The sequence below is a fragment of the Pristiophorus japonicus genome, chromosome 2, assembly GCF_044704955.1.
Source record: "Pristiophorus japonicus isolate sPriJap1 chromosome 2, sPriJap1.hap1, whole genome shotgun sequence".
In the NCBI taxonomy this organism is placed as follows: Eukaryota; Metazoa; Chordata; class Chondrichthyes; family Pristiophoridae; genus Pristiophorus; species Pristiophorus japonicus.
The window spans coordinates 151,635,928-151,653,788 of NC_091978.1; the positions used below are offsets into that span (position 1 = coordinate 151,635,928).

The 17,861-nt window shown below is 43.5% G+C and overlaps 1 protein-coding gene across 6 annotated transcripts in view; it reads left to right on the forward strand.

Moving 5' to 3' along the window:
• Nucleotides 1–17,861, forward strand: part of clocka (clock circadian regulator a) — a 269,029-nt gene that overhangs the window by 38,348 nt on the left and 212,820 nt on the right. For 5 of the 6 annotated variants that reach the window (XM_070869951.1, XM_070869943.1, XM_070869953.1 and 2 more), the window contains exons 3-4: nucleotides 8,907–8,969; nucleotides 16,097–16,156. In XM_070869951.1, coding sequence (XP_070726052.1) covers nucleotides 8,923–8,969; nucleotides 16,097–16,156 — 107 coding nt within the window. In that variant the 5' untranslated portion in view covers nucleotides 8,907–8,922. The remainder of the gene's footprint in view (nucleotides 1–8,906; nucleotides 8,970–16,096; nucleotides 16,157–17,861) is intronic. The other variant, XM_070869954.1, reaches the window with a different exon arrangement.

Below are 17,861 nucleotides of genomic sequence, written 5' to 3' on the forward strand. Positions count from 1 at the left end.
CTCAAAAAGAAACTGTGAAGTCTTTTGGGTGACCCATCCAGCCTTTTTACAGAGACTTTTTCAGCTGGCACTGACTCTAGTTCCTACTCCTAACTATCACTGGTAGCACTAGTCCCTTCATTAACACCATTTCCTACATCTTCCATACTGTCAATCATCTTTTAATTGATACTTGTGCTGCCATGCATCACAATAGGTATTCCTTAATGACTTAGTGGTTGAGCTCCATATGTCCTTGCTAATATCCAGAATGTCTGCAGCATTAACCTTAAAGCCACAGAGCTCCTAACCATCATCATCCTTCAAATCAAAGAAATCATGAGCACTCATCGCCACAACTTTAGACCAAACCTTGCACCAGGGATGAACTTGGATAACTCTGTTTCTCTGATCCCAAACATGAACCGCTCCAGATACTGACCTTCAGCTACCAGACTGAGCCTGTGGCAGATGGTGAGAGAACCAACACAAGGGAAAAACCTATTTGGCCTTGTCGTCGCCAATCTACTTGTCACAGATGCATCTGTCCATGATACTATTGGTAGCAGTGACCACCACACAGTCCTTGTGGAGACAGTCATGTCTTCACACTGAGGACACCCTCCATGGTGTTGTGTGGCACTACTACTGTGCTAAATGCAATAAATTCAGAACAGATCTAGCAGCTCAAAACTGGGCATCCATGAAGCGCTGTGTGCCATCAGCAGTAGCGGAACTGTATTCCACCACAATCTGTATCCTCATAGCCCGAAATATTCCTCACTCTATCTACCATTACCATCAAGCCAGGGGAACAACCCTGGTTCAATGAGGAGTGCAAATGAGCATGCCAGGAATAGCACCAGGCGTACCTAAAAATGAGGTGCCAACCTAGTGAAGCTACAACACATAACTACATGCATGCTAAACAGCAGAAGTAGCATGCTATAGTCAGAGCTAAGCGATCCCACAACCAATGGATCAGATCAAAGCTCTGCAGTCCTGCCACATTCAGTCATGAATGGTAGTGAACAGTTAAACAACTAATGGAGGAGCAGGCTCCATGAACATACCCGCACTCAATGATGGTGGAGCCCAGCACCCAAGTGCAAAAGACAAGGCTGCAGCATTTGTAACCATCTTCAGCCAGAGGTGCCAAGTGGATGATCCATCTCGGCCTCCTCCTCAAGTTCCCACCATCGCAGTAGCCAATGTTCAGCAAATTCAATTCACTCCAGGTGATATCAAGAAATGGCTGAGCGCACTGGATACAGCAAAAGCTATGGGACCCAACAGCATCCCGGCTGTAGTGCTGAAGACTTGTGCTCCAGAACTAGCTGCGCCTCTAGCCAAGCTGTTCTAGTATAGTTGCAACACTGGCATTTATCCGACAAAGTGGAAAATTCCCCAGATTTGTCCTATCCACAAAAAGCAGGACCAATCCTGTGGTGTATGTAGCACTCAAATCACTGACTCCACACAGTCTGGTGTTGTAGTAACTGCTGTGACATTAGTCCTTTATTGTGTAACTCCAGAGTGCCTCTCCAGTGTGCTGGGCAGCCTTTTATACTCTGTCTTGCAGGTACTTTCGGGTCTCCCACCACAGCGCCCTCTGTGGCGCAGCATTGTAACTATACATTTAATGTACCTGGACAATACATAACATCTCACTTCTCCCCACAGTTCCAAAAGCACATTGCCAGTAACCTCGGCCTTGTTCGTCCTGGTTGATTTGTGAGTGTGAGTCCATGACTATCCACTTCCCTCTTTTCTCCCCCTGCCCCCCCATGTAGAGATTATGCTTGTGATCCGGTGCAAACATGAGGTGTTTGCAGTCCTTACATGAGTATAACCTTCAGAAAGCAGGTATACATAGACAGTACATTTGTGTAGTACATATGGATGCATTGAAGAGTTATATCAAAAGGTTGCAGGTACACTGAACAGATATTTAATCCCCGCTCCACTGGGTGAGGTATGGTGGCAGCATACTGCCCCTTTTTGCCCGAGGTAGTGGGCTGCGCCGAGACGGTATCGCAACTAGTGCGTTGCCTCTATTCTCAGAAAATAGTCGCCTTTGCGGCTCATCTGCAGCCGCTGAACCATTGTATGAATCACATAAAATCGGAAATCGCATTAATCCATTAGTCATGTTAGTCACAGATCCATTAACCCTTTTACTTGTGCATTGTGATACTAACTCTTTTCGTAAATCATATCAATCATTTTAAACACAGTAGTCATTTCAGCATCAAAATATTAACTCTTGTCAGAAATCACGTCATCGTACAAATCACATTAATCATTTTGACTCACTCTTGCCCTTACAAAAGTCTCTTTGTGGGGACCGCCAATGGTGTAAGGCCCTTTTAAGGCTCCCGGTTACATTTCCCTTTTAAGACGCCATCTTTTTTTCCACGAGGTTTCCACGGTGGGGGGGGGGGCCGCCATTTTAGGTGCTCTGCTGGTCCTGCCTGTGTCTCTCCCTGCAGAACTCAGCTGCCACGAGGCTCGCCGCCATCTTAACTTCTTCAACAAGGTCATTACTTTATTATCATCAGTTCCAGGTTGCTCGTGAAGGGCTCGGCACAGTGAATCTTTATCTTCCTGACGAAATCCAGCGCACACTCGTTGACAGAGCAAGCACCAAGTATGGCCCATGTAACCTTTTGTCTGGACCGGCTCAGAACATTCCGCAGCGCCGACATCCTGCACCTTCTCCCGGGCTGCTGAACAGGAGACCCTGCAGGCCGCGGCCGCGGAGCGGCACCACCCGAAGCCCCTGGGTTCGGGTCCGGGTCCTTTCCCCGGTTCCCGTGGCCCTGGGGGTTGAGGGGGGAGGGCAGGAGAGTGAACTATCGGCCGGTGATGTGACGGCCGGCCTGGTGCCGGGAGGCCCCGCTGTTCTCCACCGGCAGCTTCTCTCTGTGCGTCGGTGTCCCCCGCCAGGTCGTTTGCTATAAAGTAGTACTCGAGCCTTTCCGTAAAGGCCTCCCAGTCATTACCCACTGTAAAATCCTTTAACAAGCCCAGAGTAGCCATGGTTGTGTGAAGCTCGTCCGTGTCCTCGTCAACAATGTGGTGTATTTAGCACTCAAATCACTGACTCCACACGGTCTGGTGTTGTAGTAACTGCTGTGACGTTAGTCCTTTATTGTGTAACTCCAGGGTGCCTCTCGGGTGTGGTGGGCAGCCTTTTATACTCTGTCTTACAGGTACTTTCGGGCCTCCCACCACAGTGCCCTCTGTGGCGCAGCATTGTAACTATACATTTAATGTACCTGGACAACACATAACATCTCCAGTCTGAGCAATTACTGCCCCATTAGCCTACTCTCAATCATCAGCAAAATAATGGAACTTACTCACCAATAACCTGCTCACTGATGCTCACTTTGCGATCTGGCAGGATCACTCTGCTCCATACATCATTGTAGCCTTGGTCCAAACATGGACAAAAGAGCTGAATTCGAGAGGTGAGGTGAGAGTGACTGCCTTTGTCATCAAGGCAGCATTTGACTGTGCATCAAGGAGCCCTAGTAAAATGGAAGTCAGTGGGCATTAGGGTGGAGTCATACCAGCACAAAGGAAGACTGTTGTAGTTGTTGCAGGCCAATCATCGCAGCCTTAGGATATTGCTGCAGGAGTTTCTAAGGATAGTGTCCTCGGTCTACCAGCTTTAGCTGCTTCATCAATGAACTTCTTTCCATCATAAGGCCAGAAGTGGGGTTGTTCAGCACTGATTGCAGAGTGTTCAGTTCCATTCGCAACTCCTCAGATAATGGAGCAGTCCATGCCCGCTCGCAGCAAAACCTGGACAACATTCAGGCAAGTAACATTCGCACCACACAAGTGCCAGGCAATGACCACCTCCAAAAGAGAGTCTAGCCACCTCCCCTTAACATTCCATGGTATTACCATCACCGAATCCCTCACCATCAACATCCTGCGGGGTCACCATTAACCTAATAGTTCAGGATAATTCAGGGCTTACTTTTCCTCTACCATTTGGAACGGGGTTCCCCACATGGCTATGCATCCGTCAACTCTCCAGGAATGCCCAAAGTGAGTGCCTCGCCGTACCGCCTGAACCTAACTCTCGAGGCCTCATTGCATGCCTCTGTTAGGCACGGTTTTGTATTTAGAGTCGAACGGACCCGAGACTGCGTGAATCAACAACAAGGGCTGGTAATTATATCCAGCATACACCTCTGTAAATCCCCAAGACCACCAGCGTGTGTAACTGCTGAGGAACTGCAAGTGTCCAAGACACAGGCTAACACGTGTGTGTATGTGTGTGTGCGTGTGTGTGTGAGGAGGCTTCCAAGTGTGGGTTCTGACCAAACCGGGAGAGGGGTTTAGTTAGAAGGGTTTCCATTATCTCGGCTTAGATTCTGGGAAGGGGGTTGGTTCGGCGATATTTTAGTCTAAAGTTTTAACCTAGTGTCTACAGTCACCGACCCTTTAAGCCGTAAGCGAGGGGAGTAGGGGTTGTTGTTTTGTGAGTGTAATAAAAGGAATTGATCTTTGACCAACCTGAACCAAAGAAATAGGAACAGGAGTAGGCCATATGGCTCCTCGAGCCTGCTTCACCATTCAATAAGATCATGGCTGATCTGATCATGGACTCAGCTCCACTTCCCCGCCCGCTCCCCATAACAACCTTATCGTTTAAGAAACTGTCTCTTTCTTTCTGTCTGAAATTTATTCAATGTCCCAGCTTCCACAGCTCTCTGAGGTAGCGAATTCCACAGATTTTCAACCCTCTGAGAGAAGAAATTTCTCCTCATCTCTGTTTTAAATGGGCGGCCTTATTCTAAGATCATGCCCTCTAGTTTTAGTCTCCCCCAACAGTGGAAACATCCTCTCTGCATCCACCTTGTCAAGCCCCTTCATAATCTTATACATTTTGATAAGATCACCTCTCATTCTTCTGAATTTCAATGAGTAGAGGCCCAACATACTCAATTTTTCCTCATAAGTCAACCCCCTCATCCCCAGAATCAACCTAGTGAACCTTCTCTGAACTGCCTCCAAAGCAAGTATATCCTTTCGTAAATATGGAAACCAAAACTGCAGTATTCCAGGTGTGGCCTCACCAATATCCTTATATAGCTGAAGCAAAACTTCCCTGCTTTTATACTCCATCCCCTTTGCAATAAAGGTCAAGATTCCATTGGCCTTCCTGATCACTTGCTGCACCTCCATACTATCCTTTTGTGTTTCATGCACAAGTACCCCTGGGTCCCGCTGTACTGTGGCACTTTGCAATCTTTCTCCATTTAAATAATAACTTGCTCTTTGATTTTTTTTTCTGCCAAAATGCATGACCTCACACTTTCCAACATCACACTCCATCTGCCAATTTTTTGCCCACTCACTTAGCCTGTCTATGTCCTTTTGCAGATTTTTTGTGTCCTCCTCACACATTGCTTTTCCTCCCATCTTTGTATCGTCAGCAAACTTGGCTACGTTACACTCAGTCCCTTCTTCCAAGTCGTTAATATAGATTGTAAATAGTTGGGGTCCCAGCACTGATCCATGCGGCACCCCACTAGTTACTGGTTGCCAACCAAAGAATGAACCATTTATTCCGAATCTCTGTTCTTTGTTAGTTAGCCAATCCTCTGTCCATGCTAATATATTACCCCCAACCTCGTGAACTTTTATCTTGTGCAGTAACTTTTATGTGGCGCCTTGTCAAATGCCTTCTGGAAGTCCAAATACACCACATCCACTGGTTCCCCTTTATCCACCCTGTTCGTTACATCCTCAAAGAACCCCAGAAAATTTATCAAACATGACTTCCCCTTCATAAATCCATGCTGACTCTGCCTGACTGAATTTTGCTTTTCCAAATGTCCTGCTACTGATTCTTTAATAACGGACTCCAACATTTTCCCAACCACAGATGTTAGACTAATTGGTCTATAATTTTCTGCTTTTTGTCTGCCTCCTTTTTTAAATAGGGGCGTTACATTTTCAGTTTTCCAATCTGCTGGGACATCCCCAGAATCCAGGGAATTTTGGTAAATTACAACCAATGCACCACAATCCCTGCCGCTACTTCCCTGCCGCAATAATCTATCCATAGTAACTCCTTGTGTCTGAACTTGGGGGTTGTGGGGCTTGTGGTTCGTGGCATAATTCGGAAGACCAACCGGGTGGCATCATGGTTGGGTTACACAGTAATTCCGTTGGGGGCGCTGCGCATCGGGCATAGTAGACCGATCTGACCTTGGTCTCTCCCTCTCCCTCTCTGTCGGATTACCCACTAATCGACGGGCTAGGCAGGAACTATTGGCAAAAGCTCCTGCCGTCCAAAGGGAAACGACCCGGGGAGTTTTAAACGCCCTACAGAAATGTAAACCAGTCCCACCCACCCTTTCCTTCAACAACTGTCTATCCCACCAGTGACAGAGACTGTATTGAACTGTTCAGTCACCTAAGAACTCATTTTTAAAGTGGAAGCAATTTCGAGGTACTGCCTATGATAACTTAACTGGACCAGCCACAAATACTGAGGCTACAAAAGCAGGTCAGAGGCTAGGTATTCTGTGATGAGTGACTCGCCTCCTGACTCCCCAAAGCCTTTTCACCATCTACAAGGCACAAGTCAGAAATATGATGGAATACTCTCCACTTGCCTTGATGAGTCAAGCTCCAAAAACATTTAACAAACTTGACACCATCCAGGACCAAGCAGCCCACATGATTGGCACTCCATCTACCATCTAAAACATTCACGCACCGTGTCTGCAGTGTTTACCATCTACAAGATGCACTGCATAACTCATCAAGATTTCCTTGACAGCACCTCCCATACCCGCAACTTCCACTACCTAGAGGGACAAGGGCATCAGGCACATGGGAACACCACCACTTGCAAGTTCCCCTCCAAGTTACTATCCTGACTTGGAAATATATCGCTGTTCCTTCATCGTTGTTGGATCAAAATCCTGGATCTCCTGGCACTGTGGGAGTACCTTCACCTCATTGACTGCAGCGGTTCAAGAAGGTGGCTCACCACCACCTCATCAAAGGCAATTAGGGATGGCCAATGAATGCTGGCCTTGTCAGCAACTCCCACATCCCGTTATAAGATCTCAGAGGGACCCTGGTTCTAAATGATTAGAGATTGACCTGTATAGGGGACAGTGATTTAACTTTGTTCAGCACACGCAAGACTTAATACATAACTGTATTCGAGCAGTAGTTTGCAGAGTATAATTGAGATGTATATTACCACTTATGCTCTGGTAGAAGCCGCAACCGTGAGTAAGCTGCACCCTGTGTTTCTTGTCTCTCATCTCTCCTCGTCCCCTGGGTGTCTCTTTGATTCGTCCTGTAATCTACTCCTGAATTCTTCTACAATTCGTGGCTGTTAAAACCCTCTTCTTATAACCTTACACTCATTCAAAATCTAAGGAGTACTCCTGAACTAATCACTGGCTGACACCCAAACCCAAAATCCAATCGTAAAGATTCCACGTTCGTAGCACTCCGGCTTGCGTAGGTTTTTGGTCTGCTGACACTCTTGCATCATCAGATTTTGACCACCAAGACTCCTATCTGGGGTACTTAGGACAATACAAAAGGAATAATTCTCCATAGGTTGAGATATAGGGGCCAAAATTCAGGCACGCCATAAACCTGGCGCACCTATGCTTTCTTACCTGGTTTTACCGCTGCATGGGAAGATATTACGCTCCTGATCGATATTCAGGTCTTTGTCGTTTTTTTCCGACAAGACTGGAAGTCGGTTATAATGGGAACGGAAGTGCAGCGGTAAGTCCCGGTGAGGGGCGGAAGTTAGGGCGGGACCGAGTCTCCGCTGCTGTCCCTCAGCGGCGGAGCGGTGGTGACATCACTGCGTGTATGTCTCACCACGTGTCTCCCCTCATTTCAAGGGGAGAGAATCGGCAATTCTGTAGGTTCGGCCACTGGGCCACCAGGGAGGGTTTCAGCCGGGCCAGCGGCCTGGCACCCAAGACGGGTTGCCAGACTGCCTGTTGGCGGCCCAGCCGAACCCGGGGCAATAATTGGCCAGCCGATCGGGAAGTTGGCCGTCAAAAATAAAAACATGGCGGAGCAAAGATTTTGCAGATAAATTTGGGGCGGAGTCTGCTGGAGGTGCGAGAGAGCGGCGATGCGTGCTTTGATGACACGCTTGCAGCGGTCGGCAACAGTGGGGTGAAAGTGGAGATAGCCAAAAAATCCCCGAGTTGACTTTGGATCATGGCGGCCACTCCATTCACCGCATGGCCACCGAAAAACGGCGGTAGCGGGCCTTATCCGGACCCTGAATTTCAGCCCCATGGCCTTTGCTATTGGTCTTTACTTTTCTAATTCAGTGCGGATGTTATAACATTCCAGCACAATGGTGACTGCACCTAACCTTGGTTCCCTGGCTAACTGCAGTCTATTTGACCATGGCAATCTCTTTCTCACCCCATGTTGTCTGGTTAGAGCCTATGCAGACTTTTAAGCATAAGAAAAAGGGTTACATAATTCAAATTATCATTGCATGCAGTTGATGATGACAGACTTTTATATTTAATTCTTTCATACAATTATAAATCTATTACTGATTATTATATCACTCAATGTAGAAAACAAGCATTCAAAAAAAACAACTAACATGTAAATCATAACAATCTTCTGTTCTCTGTCTCTGGAATTCCATTAATTTTCTCCGCTTTCCTCACAGACTGATGTCGCTTTGCTAGCGAGGCTTGTTGGAGTCTGCATTTTTAATATTTGGTCAAGCAGGCCTCTTCCATTTTAAAATCTAACCGGGTCCACCCAAGGCATATTACACTAATTTAAAAGCAAGAATATTCAAGAATCGGCGTGCATTGACTAACAGTTACATAATACAAACTTCAACCCACAACTAATAATGTTTTTCATTTCATCCATCTTAGCTAGTGGGAATCTGAAATGGAGATTTCTCAGGACTCTTACACTGTGAATGAATTAAAAAAATGGTAAGGTAACTTTCAGTGGTAGTTTTTCAGAGCTATAGAATGATGTGGTTGGAGTATAAGAGTAAGGAAGTCTTGCTACAATTGTATAGGGCCTTGGTGAGATCACACCTGGAGTACTGTGCACAGTTTTGGTCTCCTTATCTGAGGAAGGACATACTTGCCTTGGAGGCGGTGCAATGGAGGAGGTTCACTAGATTGATTCCTGGGATGGGAGGGCTGTCTTATGATGCGAGATTGTGTAGAATGGGCCTATACTCTCTGGAGTTTAGAAGAATGAGAGATGATCTCATTGAAACAAACAAGATTCTGAAGGGGATTGATAGGGTAGATGCTGATAGGTTGTTTCCTCTAGCTGAAGTGTCTAGAACTAAGGGGCACAGTCTTGGGATAAGGGGTAGGTCATTTAAGACAAAGATGAGGAGGAATTTCTTCACTCAGAAGGTTGTGAACTTTTGGAATCCTCTGTCCCAGAGGGCTGTGGCTGCTGAGTCACTGAATATATCCAAGACTGAGATTTTTGGGGTATAGGGGAATCAAGGGATATTGAGATCGGGAGGGAAAGTGGAGTTGAGGTCAATGATCAGCTATAATCGTATTGAATGGTGGAGCAGGCTTGAGGGGTTGTCTGGCCTACTCCTGTTCCTATTTCTTATGTTGTTATGTATTACGCTGAACAGTTTATTCAACACTGCTTTCTGTAGTGGGACTCAAAATGATGCTGAACTACGGTCAGGTTAGGTTATATTTGGATCAAAAAATTGGATTTCCATCTGAATTTAAGGTGATTTCTTCAGAGTATTAAAATTAAAGCCACTTTCGCTGAGCCCTGAAGTGCCACAGATAGCAGAGACCAACTTGTGATGAAGCCAGGAGGTATAACTGTACCTATCCATGTTGATAGCTGGTTGTAGTAGTTTATATGCTGAAACCTCACCATAGTTACCTTTAAAGGAATCTGGTTTCTTTGCTGGTACTACACAGCTTGCGAATCATTTACATGGCGCTGACTAAGTAATATGATCTACTCTTTGTGCTCTGAAGCAATGGTCTTTTGCTTTGCTTTGATGCAACAGAAAAACATTTCCAGTACAGATGAGACTTGTCTGCATTGTAATTGATTGCCCATGATAGTTGCTCTGAGAAGGTGGTGGTGGGCCTACTCCTTGAACTCCTGTTGTCCTTGAGGTGATGGGTACTTCCAAAATCCTGGAACTCCTTAACTAACAGCATTGTGAGACCACCTTCACCACACGGACTGCAGCAGTTCAAGAATAAGACCCACCACCACCTTCTTGAGGGCAACTAGGAATGGGCAATAAATGGACGCCCACATCCCAAGAATGAATTAAAAAAAGGTGTTATGTAGGTACCAGGATATTCACCCAGCGACAATGAAAGAACAGTGATATTTGTCCAAGTAAGGATGGCATGTAACTTGGAGGGGAACTTGGATGTAATTGTGTTCCCACGATTTTGCTGCATTTGTTCTTCTCAGCGATAGAGGGTGCAGAGAAGGAAAGTAATCTTGAGGAGTTTTGCCTCCTGTTTAGCATTCACTGTTTTCTCCTCTGTAATATAAAGCACCTTAAGATATCTTACTGATATTTAAGGTTTTGTATTTGCATCCAACTTTGTATTTAGTTTTGACTTTTCTTACCCACCCAAACTAGGAATTAGCATTGTGAAAAATCTTAGCCATGCATGAATTTTCCTCTTTCCTTGTAATTTGTAAAAATTAACTCCATAAAACAGAAATAAGACTTGCTATGTGTGTGTTTTTCAGTTGTACTTTAAAGATGAGTTATGTTTTGTTTTAAACTAATCTTTTGCATCAGTTATTTTGTTCCTCTTCTGAAGTTATTGACTGCCACCTGGAATATGATTACACAGGTGTTGGGTGATGCATCTTAGTGGCTATTCTTCATTTGTGAGCCAAAATAGCGATTCTTGAGCTCTTGACTAAGCCTGAACATGTCTTTGTTCAGTGTATGCACTTCTATCAGGAATCCGTTATCAGCAATGTGAATGCTGGTATATTTGTTTCTCCTCTCTAACTTTGGAGGAGAGGTCAGTTAGAGCTCTCCTACTGTCATCACTACTGTGATCAGCTAATTTAGCACAGATCTGAAATTAAGCTTGGAACATTCCTGGTCTGTATGGCTTAGTTTTTCATTGCTTTAATCAGTTAAACTCAAGACAAGATTTTTATTTCAACAAAAACACCAATAAAAGCAGTAAAATGATTCAAACCATCATAGTTAATTTACAAAGCTGGGAACCAGAATAATTTTTACTTTATCATGGCAATTTATTTTAAAGATCCTTTTTAAAAACCAAGGTAAACATGAGTAAAAGGCTGCATTATGGTGGATGCAAATGCATCATTTGACTGTGTTTAGCACCAATTCATATCCCTCCATCAAGTAAGTTTAAAAAGTTGACCTAAAATGAGAAAAAGTCAAATTTTTAGTTGTTAAGGCCTTGTTAAAGGTAGCAATGATAAATTCCTGTAGCAGTCAGCGGGTTCAGAGTCAAATGAGTATTTTATTGCAATTTAGGCCTGGTTTAAGGAGTTTTTTTTTTTAAAGGGAAGATTTTAAACTTCTGTCAGAGATGAGAGAAGTGAATAGCACAGAGGTGTTTTCTGTTAAAAGCATGAATGTACTACCCCAGCGAGAGGGTGTATAATGACAAAGCTAGCTACTTGGGCACAGGGGAAAAAGCATTGTGTGACGAAGCTAAGCAGCCTGATACCACACAATTGTTAGCAGTGAAGGTCTCCAATGCTTTTAACTTTATGCAAAATAAATCATCTAGCGACAGGGAATGTCTCAGAATTCAACACCATTGGGTTTTGAGAAACTGACATTTCAGTTTCTGCAAAATGAAAGGATTACTAAAAATCATGCTAAAACCAATTCATTTTATTTTGTTGTGCAGTGCTACTGGTGTAAGTAAAGTATTTTTGTGCTCTGTTTGCCATTTGTAAGAACATAAGAACATAAAAAATAGGAGCAGGGCTAGGCCATATGGCCCATTGAGCCTGCTCTGCCATTCACTAAGATCATGGCTGAACTTCTACATCAACTCCACTTTCCCACCCGATCCCAAGATTCCCTTAGTGCCCAAAAATCTGCTGATCTCAGTCTTGAACATTGATTGAGCATCCACAACCCTCTAGGGTAGAGAATTCCATAGATTCACAGCTCTGAGTAAAGAAATGTCTCCTTATCCCAGTCCTAAATGGCCAACCCTTTATCCTGAGACGGGATAAATGGTTCATTCTCGGGTTGGCAATCAGTAACTCGTGGGTGCCGCAGGGATCAGTGCTGGGACCCCAACTATTTACAATCTATATTAATGACTTGGAAGAAAGAACCAAATGTAATGTAGCCAAGTTTGCTGACGATACAAAGATGGGAAGAAAAGCAATGTGTGAGGAGGACACAAAAAATCTGCAAAATGACATAGACATGCTAAGTGAGTGGGCAAAAATTTGGCAGACGGAATATAATGTTGGAAAGTATGAGGTCATGCACTTTGGCAGAAAAAAAATCAAAGAGCAAGTTATTATTTAAAAGTGCTGCAGGTACTTGTGCATGAAACACAAAAGGTTAGTATGCAGGTACAGCAAGTGATCAGGAAGGCCAATGGAATCTTGGCCTTTATTGCAAAGGGGGTGGAGTATAAAAGCAGGGAAGTCTTGCTGCAGTTATACAAGGTATTGGTGAGGCCACACCTGGAATACTGCATGCAGTTTTGGTTTCCATATTTATGAAAAGATGTACTTGCTTTGGAGGCAGTTCAAAAAAGGTTCACTAGGTTGATTCCGGAGATGAGGGGGTTGACTTGTTAAGGTGGTTGGGCCTCTACTCATTGGAATCCAGAAGAATGAGAGGTGATCTTATCGAAACGTATCAGATTATGAAAGGGCTTGACAAGGTGGATGCAGAGAGGATATTTCCACTGATAGAGGAGAGTAGAACTAGGGGGCATAATCTTCGAATAAGGGGCCGCCCATTTAAAACTGAGATGGGGAGGAATTTCTTCTGAGGGTTGTAAATCTGTTGAATTTGCTGTCTGAGAGCTGTGGAAGCCGGGACATTGAATAAATTTAAGACAGAGATAGACAGTTTCTTAATCGATAAGGGATTAAGAGGTTCTGGGGAGCGGGCAGGGAAGTGGACCTGAGTCCATGATCGGATCAGCCATGATCGTATTAAATGGCGGAGCAGGCTTGAGGGGCCGTATGGCCTACTCCTGTTCCTATTTCTTATGTTCATATGAGACTATGCCCCGTAATTATAGACTCTCCAGCCAGGGGAAACAGCCAATCAACATCTATCCTGTCAAGCCCTCTTTTTTAAAAAAAAAATTATATTTCAGTGAGATCATCTCTCATTCATTTAAACTCCAGAGAAAATATGCCCATTATACTCAATTTCTCATCATAGGACAGCTCTCTTATCCCAGGAATCAATCTAGTGAACTTTTGTTTCACCCCCTCTAAAGCAAGTATATCCTTCCTTGGGTAAGGAGACTAAAACAGTACACAGTACACCAGGTTTTGTCTCACCGAAGCCCTGTACAATTGTAGCAAGACATCCTGGGGAATAAATTGCCCCTCACCCAAAACAGGGTACTCCCACTGTGTTTCGATGGTTTTTACTGCAGCTGCGGTTCAGGTCGCCTCTTGAATGACATTCAGCTCTTTGTTGTTTTTTTTTTTCCTTGGCCCCGGAAGTCATTCTTAATGGGTGCGGTGACAACACCTGAAGGGCAGATATGGGGCAGTGGCAACACCTGAGGGGCGGAAGTTGGGGGCGGTGTGGAGTGACCGCCATGATGACGTCATCACAATGTTGCGTCACCACGGCTCTCCCCTTCATTTAAAGGGGGGAGCCTCCGCGATTTTAAAACTTCGGCCCACTGGCCCACCAGGGGGGGTTTTGGCTAGGCCAGCTGCCTGGCACTCAAGGGGGTGCCAGGCTGCTTGTTGGCAGCCTGACTGAACCCAGGGGCATAATTGTCGGGCCGACATAACAGTCGGCTGACAAAAAAAAACATGGCTGCTGCGGCAATGCATCCTCCCCTTTAAGAGAAGCCGCACCGCCATTGCAGAAGGCCACAGCCTCACTGGATCACTGGGCAAAAACAGGTTTTGGCACCACCGGATCGGGGGGGATCGGGGCACTGCCGGGAAAACTCGGGAGGGCAATTAGGCTAACAGCAGCCATTCCACGAAAAGTCGGCAGCCACTCCACTCCACAGCATGGCCGCCGATTTGCGGTGATAACAGGCCTTAAGCAGAGGAACAATTTCGGCCCCCCTTACTCTTGTACTCCAACCCCCTTGCAATAAAGGCCAACATACCATTTGCCTTCCTAACTGCTTGTTGTACCTGCATGTTAACTTTCTGTGATCGTATACAAGGACACCCAAATATCAACATTTACTACTCTCTCATGTTTTTAAAAAAATATTCTGCTTTTCCATTTTCGTGCCAAAGTGGATAATTTCACACATTCCTCCGCATTCTACTCCATCTGCCACCTACTTGCCCAATCACTTAACTGATCTATATCCCTTTGCAGCCTCTTTGCATTCTCCTCACAGCTTACTTTTTCACCTAGCTTTATATCATCAGCAAATTTAGATATATTATACTTGGTCCCCTCATCCAAATCATTGGCATAGATTATAAATAGCTGAAGCCCAAGCACTGATCCCTGTGGCACTCCTAGTTAGACCCTGCCAACCCAAAAATGACCCGTTTATCCCCACACTCTTTTTTTCTGTCCATTAATCAGTCCTCAATCCCATGAGCCTAATCTTGCCTAACAATCTCTTCTGTGGCACCTTATCAAATTTCTTCTGAAAATTCACATATACCGTATTCACCGGTTCTCCTTTATCTACCCTGCTAGTTACACCCTCAAAAAACTGTATTAGATTTGTCAAACATGATTTCCCTTTCATAAAACCGTGTTGATTCTGCCTAATTTGCATTTGTAATGACGGCAAAACTGGCAGCTTTCACCGTCATTACAACTTTGAAGCTGGCAGCAACTTTTGGAGTATGCACATGCTCCATTAAATGCAGAAATCCAGAAGTTGCTGTCAGTTGTTTCCTGCTCCTCCACAGGACACGCTGATGAGCTCCTCACAGCCGGCAATCAATTCAAATCACTGAACTGACCAGAACTTGAGCTTCTATACTGGAATATTGCTCTTTTTTAAAAAAAAATGAAAATGCTAAGCCTTTTTGAATGAGGTGTAACTGGGTTTTTAATGGTACACTGAGTTATATTTACTGCTTAACAATTGTTCTAACCCTGAAAAACTAATTTTATATTTGTGGAATGTTAACTTTTTCCATTCTAATAATTCCATTTTTTTTGTAATTTAAAAAAAAAAAGTTCGTTTATGATACTTCAGCTTTTACCTTAATCCCATGTGTGTGTCCCCATTTTTAACTCGCTCTCTGTAAACTGATTTAAAAAGTGAAGGATAAAACCTGATATTTACTTCCTGGTTTGCTCTCTGTGAGAATTCTTCAATGTGATTGGCTGCTTAGCTTGATGACATCACTGTTGCTGGACGCTGGAAATCCCCTAGACTTAGAGCTGGGCCTAAGGAGGGTGGAAAAACACCTGAATATAAATTGGAAAAAAGGAAAAAAAAATTCACAAAACATTTACAAGACACTTATCCAGTGAATCACTGCAAAAGAATTAAAAATAAAAACTTTAACTTATCTTTTTTGCAGGTCTTCACACTTACCATTGATCCAAGGGCTGCAACGCAGCTTTTTCCTCGGCATTTTTTTCGTCCTAATTTTTGGTGAAAGCGATATTTCGAGTCTTGCATTGCAGCGCTCTTCTCTCGAGCGGTATTTGAAAAGCGCCGCCGCAAAACTTCTCCTAATTTTCCGCCGACTGGGTTTTTGCCAAAAAAGGTGAAATAGCACCAAAAACCTGTTTGCAAAATAGCCGAATTTAGCCCTTAGTTTCATAGTAAAAATTGAGTAAGGTCTGTTTACAATCAAATCCAGCTTGTCATTTTTTTGGCGGGAGGATAATTTTAAGAGGCCTTCATTGTTTTTGCATCTTCTCTTGTTTTAACAGGGATGATAGTAGCATTTTTGATGGACTGTTGGATGACGATGATAAGGACAAAGCAAAAAGGTGAGTCTGAGATAAGGTTTAAATAAAACCCTGTTTGAAATTACAGCTAGAGACCAACTCATTATTAAATAAACAATTTCTGGAAGTTTTTTATCATGTCACCTTTTTAGCATTTGAAAGAGAATATTTCTGAACATGATGCTACCATGTCAGCAGAAATTCTTGTATTCTTTGCGGACACAAAGGAAAACAACAACAACTGTCAAATCAGTAGTTTGTGAGAGTACTGTTTCCTGCCCAGTTCCAACATAGGTACCTAATGTTTCCAAAATCTAAAATAACATCTGTGGTATTTACCTTTGTATTTTCAGGAATAATGTTGCAGAAATAAGACTTGGATCACAGCTAAGAAAACTCTTCAGTCTGAATAACATTTTAAATTGACCAGTTACACTTTTAAGGCAATTTCAAAAGTAAATTATTTTGTTAAATAATGGTTCACAAAAGTAAGTAATAAATTTTTGCAACAATTAAGAATTTTTAACTTAACAGATTTTTATTTGTGAAAGATTATTGGTAGTTGTCGGCAGTGAAGAAAATTTATAGGCATACTCTTGCCTTTATGAGCTTACCATGATGAATGAGGTGGGAAGAAAGATGGTCACATAATAAAAGTATGGGGGATAAAGAAAAAAAATATGCTACCTGTACAGCTCACTACAACATCCAGATCTTTTCTCCGGCTCAGATCTGACTTTTTTTAAAACATTATTTTTCAAACCGAAGCCCGTTTTTCAGCCCTGAGCCCACTTCTCGACTTTTATCCTTTTGAATGCTTCATTAGATTCGGTATTTATGGCTATTACATATGTCTTTGACACTAAATGTGAAGAATTTATTTCTTATGCTGCCTTTAGCTTTTGTCTTACCCCATTTCTAAATATGTTGTCTGTTGATATCCAGGTTTTATGCAAAATTGTATTTTGCATCAACCTTATTGATTACAACCTTTAAACACTTATTTGTTTATCATGCCCTGTTGGTGTCTGTTACCAGCTATTCATTATTTGACCAACTTCCTTATCCATTACAACTGTTATAATTTAGGAATGTTGAACGGGTCTAAACATTGGGAGTACCTTAGTTATGAAGAAAAGTTTTGGAGATGAGGATGTCTGACATTGAGAAGGATCTCATCAGCTGATGTATACAGAGAGGGAAACTCACCCAATTGGCATTTTCAGAAGCAATTACAAAATCCAGAGTAATACGCATTTCAGAGGTCAATTGTCCACTGCTTCAATGCCTTTTATGTGATTTTCCACGACTCACATTTCTCTCTGTTTTCAATTTAAGGATACAGGACAAACTTAACACCATAAACTTTAGCAAAAGCAAAATACTATGGATGCTGGAAACAGAAAATGCTGGAAATACCCAGCAGGTCAGGCAACATCTGTGGAGAGAGAGAACAAAGTTAATGTTTCAGGTTGATGACCTTTTGTCAGAAATGGCAAAGGTTAGAGAGGTAACAGAATTAAGCAAGTACAGAGGCAGGGAAAGGGGGAGTGAAGGAAAGAACAAAAGGGAAGGTCTTTGATAGGGTCGAAGGCAAGAGTGATTAAATAACCAAATGGATGAGACTGTAAGGCAAAGGGAGGTGGTAATGGGACAAGTAAAGGATCAAAAGATGGATCGACAAGAGATGTAAATGGGAATAGCAGAATCACCAACTGCTGCTGTCTGGGAAAAAATGTGGGCAGAG